Raw genomic sequence first — 9,488 nt, 5'->3', positions numbered from 1 at the left:
CAAATCGACCAAACGGGTGGAACAACTGGTCACTAGGGTACAAACTGACCACCAGGGGGCAGGCGCTCAATGCAGGAGCTGCCCCCAGGGGTCATGGCTGGCGAGCACAGCGGCAGTGGCGGGGTCCCCCCCCCCCCCCCTTTCCTTCCCCCCGGCCGTCGGATATCCCCCAAGGGGTCCAGGACTGCAAGAGCGCACTGGCCAGGCTGAGGGACCCCCCTGAGTGCACGATTTTCATGCACCGAGCCTCTAGTTTAAGATAAAGAGAAGTAGCACCCTGACAACCCAAGGACGGATCCTCTGAGCCACCACCACCTTCGTAGTGAGAGTGTTGATGAAGTGCTTATACTGCAAGGCTTTCTACACACGTAAGCAAACATTTCTCCGGAGGAATTTAAACACTAACATCATATCAGATGTCCAGAATTGGAATCGTAATATGCTTAGAGTATTTATAAGACAGGAGGCCGATGAGCATTGCATTGCCTAAAGTAGTATGTCAGTTATATCTTGCACGTACGCCCCCCTGGCTCCTGAAATGGGGGTTCCTGTTCACATTATTGTAATTCTTATTCATGTTTTACCAGGGCGCCTAAGACTTCCCAACTTTGAAACAATCAAGGAAACTGAGGGTTTGTGTTTTTTTTTAAATATATATTTTATTGATTTTTTACAGAGAGGAAGGGAGAGGGATAGAGAGTTAGAAACATCGATGAGAGAGAAACATCGATCAGCCACCTCCTGCACACTCGCCACTGGGGATGTGCCCACAACCAAGGTACATGACCTTGACCGGAATCGAACCCGGGACCCCCGAGTCCCCAGGCCGACGCTCTATCCACTGAGCCACACCGGTTAGGGCAGGGACTGAGGTTTTTGATTGCTGAACAGTAATTACATGTTTCTGAATAAACACCTATATAATAATAATACACATTCTGAAAATCACTCTGTGACCGTGGAATTGACAAAACTCAGCAATGAACTGGAAATAATAAATTATTTTAGGAAATTATTGAAGGAAAAGAAAAATCACCTTTATGAAACTTATTAGGTGTGAGCCAGAACTATATTATTTAAGCTTACAAGGAATGGAATAGTTGAAGCATATAATTTATTTAAGTAAATCTGATCCACAGTCTTGGGGAAAGGAGCCCCACATCAGGCAGGAAAACCTCTTCTACAGCCTGGAAGTGAAGACTCATCATTTTCCGGATAATAATGCTCACACACTTCGCCCTGAAATACTGTTCTTCCCTCAAAACACACTTTACTAGTGAAGTGGCAATGTGATTTCAAGTGCCACCGAGGTGATTAGCAGCATTTAAGGAGGTTTTTTTTTTTTCCCAGACGCAGAGAGATTGGGTCTGGTGCTAACCCAGCTACAAGATTTTACTGGAAAAGTCGCTCGCTCGGGAGCAACTGTGGGGGAGCCGCCTCTGAGGAAAATACGGAATTTGAGCATTGGAAATGTCAAGCCGTTTCTGTTCACAAATTAGGAAAAGCATGCGGATTCTGACAGAGGAAAGAAACCGGTTAGGGCAGCTACCGTCCTGGCTTTAGCGAGAGGCGCTAACAATGGACCCCATAACGGCCGGGGCGGCTCTCGGTGTGAGGGCGCCACAGCCGGGCGCTCTCGGGTTTGGGGTGGAGGAGAGCATCCGGGGGGCGTGGTCTAGGTGGAGCGGCACGTAGAAGGGGGCGGGGCGTCCAGGCTGGGGCGTCGGAGGGGCGTGTTCGGGGCGGAGCTTTCCGTAAAGATGATACTGAGTCCAGGCCTCAAGGGGCGTGTCGGGGGCGTGGCCGGGGCGGCGGCCCTGGGATGGGGCGGGGCCTCTTCGCTTGGGCTGACAGACTGGAGCTTGGCGGGAAGCTCGGACAGATCCCCTCGGTTCCCTGTCATGTCGCTCCCGCCCCTCACGCCGCAGGTGGCGGAGCTCAGGGGGGCGGCCCCCGGCTCCCCGCCTCCTCAAGACCCTGATCCCCAGCCCCCCAGTAGCAAGCGGCTCCGTCTCGAGGAGCCTGGCGGGGTCTCCGAGGCGGGGTGGAGGCTGCCTCTGGTGCCTCGCCTGTCAGAGGCGGAGAAGGAATGGGCGCTGTCCCCCAGACCCTTCGGGGCGCTGCTCCTTTCCCCTGAGGCCATTTTCGGCCACTCCGCAGACTTGCGTGAGGAGAAACCGGCCAGGGGGAAGCAGATTAGAAATCTGGGATGTCAGAATAGCGGATTCGAGATGAATGCCTGTTTGCAGCCTCCCCCCTCAGGAAGTTTGGATTCCGGTTCGAGGGCTTCCAGAAGGTTCTCTGGAGCAGGGCTGTGTGACAGGGAGGCTGTCAGTGCGCCCCGCAGTGACAGATCCCACGCTGAGGTGGGGCAGCTTCGGCCCGACATGTCCCTACACGACACACAGGGACCTGAAAGCGAGGATGGGAAACGGCATTTAGTCCCAGGGAGAGGCCAGAGGCGGACGGACAATAGTTCTAGGAAACCGGCAGGAAATCTGTGGCGGGACCTTACCTTTCACCAGGAAACGAACCCAACATTCCACCAAGGGGAGGACAGATGGGAAGCTGGCAGTGCTACCCAGTCAAATAAAAAGGAAAGGAACATTCCAGCATCTGTGCTAAAAATACCCAAATCTCAAAGCCAGCCCGGCGTGAAAATGGCCAAACCCGGGTTTTCCCGAGAGAGCAGCACAGGACCCCTCCCCGGGCTTCCAGCTGACTCAAAGAGCAGGCGGCCCCCTGTCTATTTAAAGGAAAGAGCAAAGAAAAAGAGCGGCAAAAAGGAGACATTTGTCACCGGTTCCACAGACAGTTACGGGCCCCAAAACAGACGGACCGTCAAGAGGCGCAGGTTTCTGGACGATAAAAATCTTGTGGATGCAGGAGATGGGTTTCCTGAATGTTGTGAAAGGAAGGGCCGATCGGTCGTCAGTAACAGAAGTATCTGTGTGAGGGGGGAAAGCTTGACCAGTTTACAGCACGATAAGCACAGTGGTATCGAGTCTGATGTAAGAGAGCCTGATAGGAATGTTACGATAACACTGCAAAATGCAAATCGGGAGGAAGCGGAGACATGCTTGGACTGTTGCATGTCCACCAGGTTAGAAAAATGTCCAAGCGAGAACTATAACGTTAGACATATTTTGAGAAAAAATCGGGAGAACAGCTGGGTTATGCATAATTACCAAACTAACTGTGAAAATACGAAGAAAACTGGAGAAAAATGGAATTTGCTGCAATTATCAGATACAGCTCATTTAAGCCAAGAAGATTATTATAATATAAAAGCCATGAATACACATGAAGAACAGCCAAAGCTTCTCATGATAGGAACACTGGGTAGCCAAAAAGCTTTAATAAATTTTTTTTGGTTAAGTGGTAAAGGAGAAAACAATAATATGCTACAGTTGCCATTGCAATATTATACCTCACAAAAATACTTTTATTTAAGCAATATTTTTGTGAATTTCATTACAGAAAGGTTTTACTCCCATAAAGGTATTTCAGCAAATGAAGCAGATAATAGTATTTTAGCCTGGCATGAAATTTTGAAGTGTCTAAAGCATACTGATGTTCATAATCTAATAATTAGTAATATAAATGTCAATAGAAGAAATAACATTTATTTACAAACCGGTGTTTCAAAAGCTCTACATATCATATTAAAAGCCAACATAGCTTCTTTGCTCAATAACTTTGACTCTTTAACTGGAACTGAAAATGATTCTAAATTAGAAGAGGGGTGCATTTTCAAATGGATAATGTGTTTGAATTTTCCAAAAAATATTACGGTAGAAAATCATATTATATATCTAGGAAGGACTTTAACTTTTTCAATACCATTACAAGATAATATGAAACCTATGTTAGAGAAGAAAAAGCTATTTAAAACTGAACAAGTTTTCAAAGAGTTTAAGAAACAACCCATCAATTCCTTTAGTGTGACAACTAAAAATATAGTTTTAATGGACTTTGATGACAGGGATGAAATTAGTTACAAGAGTAAGACTTGTCCTGAACAAGTAATGAATGTGAAAAATTGGGCTCAGTGTAGTACAAACACTGTGAAAATGCATGTTAATTCTCTTCCTCAATTCATACAGAACAACTATGAATATATCAATGAAAACTTTTGTGAAATAAATATGCACAATGAAAATTTAGATACTGAAAGAAAACAGGAGCATAACAAGATTAGTAGCTTTAATTGTAAGTGCATTGTTGAAGATATCTTCAATGTTAGGCAACAAGCCATACCAGCAAGCCACTACACAAAACGTACTGAACAAACCAATCCCATGATTTTAACTCAAGTTCAAAATTTTGGGAGCTTGCTAAAAAGTGAAATGGAAGCAAAAAGACATGACTTAATTTTAAAGGAGGAAGAAAATGTCATAGCACAAAGTCTAACATACTGTCACCAAGTTCATAAAGATATTAAGATTGAAAAGAAAGAGAAAAATAGGTTTTATTCATTGGATGGCACTTTTTCTGTTCAACCAGTTGCATTAATAAGTAGGGAAGAAAATGTGGAAGAGACTAAATATGTTAATCAACATAATCTAGCTGACAAAAAGGAATATGAGAGTATTTTGCAAGAAAGTGAGTTAGCTAATTTAAAGCATTTTTATCCAAAGAATGACTCTACAGAATGTGTTCAACATCAATTTGAAGCTGATCTGAGGGTAGGGAACAATGCATGTTTTCAGGATTTAACTGCCAAGTGTTTACCAACAGAAGCTATGACAATAGCCAAAGATTTTGAGATGAAAAGTAAATTTGATTTAGTTCTTGAAGAACTTCATATGTTTCACAAAATCAGTAAGGAAAATGAAATTCTAAGCACTGTGGAAACAAACAATGGGCAAGAAAATTACTTTAGAGAAAATAACGCTGTGGAGACGGTAAAAACAAAGATAAAAAAAGATTTGAAAATAGGTACAGTCAACAAAATCTGTGCATCTTCTTTGCTCTGTGATGCTAAAGCAGGTCCTAATATGCATAAAAGACACCACAGTTTATTTAACTGGGAAACAGTACAAAGAAACAGAGAACAGGAAGTTCCTAATGAACATTCCTGTTTAAGAACCTCAGAGGAAGAAGTACTCTATTCGACTTCTGAGGAAGGTATAAAATTAGTTTTAACATGTTTTTTCTTATGATAGAAAATATTGCAGCCTTTCCCCCCTCTGTTGGCCAAATATATAATTTTGGCAAAAGGGAGATAAACTATAAGCAATGTTTATTTTATTTATTTATTTTAAACTATATTTTATTGATTTTTTACAGAGAGGAAGAGAGAGGGATAGAGAGCTAGAAACATCGATGAGAGAGAAATATCGATCAGCCACCTCCCGCACACCCCCGACTGGGGATGTGCCCGCAACCAAGTTACATGCCCTTGACCGGAATCGAACCTAGGACCCTTCAGTCCACAGGCCAACGCTCTATCCACTGAGCCAAACCGGTTTCGGCTAAGCAATGTTTATTGATGCACATTATTTTCTATAAACTGTTCCAACATTAAATATGTTGAACTTGAAGATAACAAGTGATAAAATTTTTACAAGGAGCTTTGAAGCATTTATCTAAACATTAGGAACCAATGGGAGGAATATTTTTGAAAAAGTAACTTGTTTAAAATTAACATTTTATATAAAACTTACGTTTTACAGTAATATATTGATCTTTATTTTCAGATTGTGAGAAACCCTCACCCAAAAGATCTGCTTTTTCCTCTGATGAATTTAAGGAAGAAAAAATTCATTATATAGTGAAGGGAGGTAAGATTTTTGGTTATTTTTTAGGATATCTTCTAAGACAATTATTGCATTCTTGTATTTTTCAGTATAAGGAAAATATACTTAAGTTGTTAGAAAATAAATATAAAGATTTAGTACCTTTGTAAATATTAATAATGTACTGGAGCAAATTCTAATAGTTAAAAACTGGCTAAAGATTAAAATACCATTTTAGAATATTAGCTTTAGAATATTATTGGGAAATGTGCTCTTCAAAACTGTTTAATTATTTGTCGGGATGCATTGAAATAACTATGAAATAAGATAGATGTAATACATGTCTAATATACAATCTAATATATGTAACATTAATTGGCAAAACAAAAAAAGGCATTTAACTAAGTGGAATTTCCATTGATGAGATGTTGCTCACAGTTATATAATTATCATCAATGTTCTCTATTCTTTAATTATTATGAGGCTCTTTATGTAGACATTTTATTTAGTAATTAAAAAATTTAGTATCATTTAGATATATTAACATGATTTATGACTATGGAATTTAAATTTTGATTACTATTAAACAAACTAATGAAAAGTTAAACTAGCCTCATCATTTGCCTAAAAGGTCTACAATATCAGGATAAAACACAGCAAGTCTAACATCTAGTCTAGCTTATAATAGTACCAGTGGAATGAGACACAGGGTAGGATTTACATTGAGTAATTGTTTTCTAAATGACTAAAACTTTATTTGGTCAGAAACTGCTGGTATTACACAAGACCAGAGCTAGAAAGAATAATGATGTAGGTGAAATATATTTACCAAAACATTTTCAGTCATTCATCATTTCTCAAAACATTTTCCTGGCTTCTCATCAGTAGGATGCTGCTCGTGGAACCTTTATTCAGTCACTTCCATAATGCATATTTTCCTTTTTCTAAGCTTACAATAAAGTAATCTTAAAAATTAATCCAAGTCCTGGAAGATAAAAAGCCCACAGCTAGTTTCTTCTCCCATGAATAAAGAGAATAATTGAGGTAGCAATACTCTATGAAACTAAAAGCAGGTGGCAGAGTTAGCCTGGAAAGGATAGGAGTTGTTTCTTCTAGGACGGAAAGAAAGGAAGAACTTGGGCTAATTTTGAGATAGAATGGAGGAAGATTAGGGAACATGCACCCATATTCATCATGATTATAATTGTGATAATGAAATGGATGAAATGAAAGATTAAATTATGTGCACAAATTAAAAAAGAAATGTTACATTTGTTGGAAATATTTGAACCTATACTACTGTACTGTGTCTTTGTAAGAAAAAATGCCTCGTTATTATAAAATATGGAACATAATGTGTGAGGTCAGCCAGAATTATTTAATATTGTGTTAGGATAGTTGTCTTGGATTTACTTACAAAGATTATCCCCAACTGGGATAATCTTCTCGAGACTTGTTAAAAATCGATAGTGTAAAGGAATAGTTGAGAGACACTGGGAAGTGGGGATAAGTCCTGTTTATACAGAGTGGTTTTAAAGGCATTAGGAAACTTCTGTTGTGCTGAAATGCTTTTGATACTTACTCACTTGTCATCATGATGCCTCCAATTAAAGTTTCTGCCACTTATGTCTCCAGTAACATCCTGTAAACTCTTTGTGTCTCTCTTCTCTATCTGTGGAGAAGGCAAGTATTTTGGGATTATTTTGAGCATGTGTTATATGCCAGCCAGCCAGTGTGCCAGGTGCTTTAAATATCATTCAGCATCCATTCTCCCCTAATTTTAAATTATATACAAACTAGAGGCCTGGTGCATGAAATTTGTTCATGGTATGGTCCCTAGGCCTGACTGGTGATCAGGGCTGGCTGGGGCCTTCCTTAGTTCCATGCCACCCCCTGGTGGTCAGTGCACATCATAGTGTGCGATCGAACTCCTGGTCGAACTCCCAAGGGGACACTTTGCATATTAGCCTTTTATATATATAGATGACCTGGGTATCTTTCTAAACGATTATGGTTCTGTTGTGGGGTAGGCATTATGATTCTGATTCTTAACAAGCACCTAGATGCTGCTAGCCTGTGGACTGTACTTAGCATTGCAAGTATTTAGAAAATAATCGAGTTAGTATTATTTTTAAAAGATAACTAATTTCATAAATTTTCTAAATACTGATTTTTAAAATGAACCATTTCTGGTAGTATGTTTGAATATTTAGAATTGTTAAATGATACAATGCAATACATTAATCCAGTATATAGCAATAATAAAAAGGGTCATAATTTATTTAATAAAAAGGTAGGATATCCAAGGTTACAAAAAAGCACATCCTTACAACCACAACTTAATCACTGTTTAAGGGCATATGCTTTGCAAAAGGCCTACTGTTTATACAAATTGGTTTAGTGATTTCCCACCCATTGCAAAATTATCAGAAATATCTGTCATATTACAATATGAAAGAGGAAAGTTATACTTTGAAAAAGTAATCAAATAGACCAATCATGGCTTTGTTCTGAAATAAAAATCTCATAATGTAGAAGTACACTTAGCATAAATTGCTGACATTACTTAATTTATAACCAAATCTAATGTATCAGACATGATCCATTAATTTCGGTTTATTTGGACAATCCCTTTTTGTTTAAAAAATAATTTAGCAATTTGTTTTAAAATTTATTTTATGAGTAAGTAGCTATATTATGTTGTTTCCTCCCTTTTTACATATAGTTAAAATTTGCATTTTATTTTATTATTGTTTATATTCATTCTGTTTGGTTAAACTTAGTAGAAATTATGTTGTTTACCTTTTGTTAGATTTGAAGTTATGTTGATTACACTATTTTTAGTATAAGATCATACTAATTCATTAAAGCTTGATGAAAGCTTGATACATTTTTAGCTTTAAATATGTATCCTACTGTTTATTTTTAAAATAAAGCCCTCTGAAAATTAGAGGTATAGTATTTTATTATCAAGGGTAGTTGATTCTATTTGTCTGGTTACTGATTTAATAACAGATATATCTTCATGAAATGTTTTGAGCTGTTTTGAAATGACATTTGCATTCTAATATTGATAATAATCTCTATTAGAAATCAAACATAATCATTAATAGTAGAGTTTAGTTATTTAGCTTCTAATAAGAAAAGGTGACATGATGTTTAAAGCCACTATATCAAGTGTAACTTTAAAATCTATGTAGGCCCAGGTAGCTGAGCTGGTTAGAGTGTTGTCCCAATACACCAAGGTTGTGGGTTCCATCCTCAGTCGGCACATACAAGAATCAACGATGAATGCATAAATAAGTGGAACAATAAATCAATGTTTCTCTCACTTGAAAATCAATACTTAAAAAAAAATCTATGTAGTTTTGTTGTTAAGTCTAACTGCCTGGCTGGAATGATGGTTTTATTTAGTTTGTATCCTATGTTGGCCAAGTTACTTAACTTTTGTGCTGAGGTTTCTACATTTTAAAAATGGAGATAGGATTAAGTAAGCTAATTCATTTAAAGCACTTAACTCAGTGACTCAGTAAAGTTGCTAGTGTGATTAAAAGTTATCAAAATTTTTTAATCTTAGAAACTATGAGTAATTTTTCCCTTAAATACTTTTATTGTCTTATATTTTTAGGTAGTAATTTTTCACATGGAATTTCAAGAGTACTACCTCTTAAGACATGCAGTCGTCCAATCAGAGTTGGTTTGTCAAGAAAAGCCAAACTTAGACAACTTCATCCCTATTTAAAGTAA

At 38.6% G+C, this 9,488-nt stretch overlaps 1 protein-coding gene across 1 annotated transcript; it reads left to right on the top strand.

Moving 5' to 3' along the window:
* The first annotated feature begins 1,901 nt into the window (after positions 1-1,901).
* On the top strand, positions 1,902-9,488 carry RAD51AP2 (RAD51 associated protein 2). Its single transcript, XM_008162398.3, has 3 exons — positions 1,902-5,130; positions 5,703-5,786; positions 9,370-9,488. The coding sequence occupies exons 1-3, from the start codon at positions 1,902-1,904 to the stop codon at positions 9,486-9,488; spliced, it is 3,432 nt and encodes a 1,143-aa protein (XP_008160620.2).

This window comes from Eptesicus fuscus, chromosome 16 (genome assembly GCF_027574615.1).
Source record: "Eptesicus fuscus isolate TK198812 chromosome 16, DD_ASM_mEF_20220401, whole genome shotgun sequence".
Taxonomy (NCBI): Eukaryota; Metazoa; Chordata; class Mammalia; order Chiroptera; family Vespertilionidae; genus Eptesicus; species Eptesicus fuscus.
The sequence above is the reverse complement of the archived record's forward strand: the minus strand, read 5'-3'. Positions and strand labels throughout refer to the sequence as shown.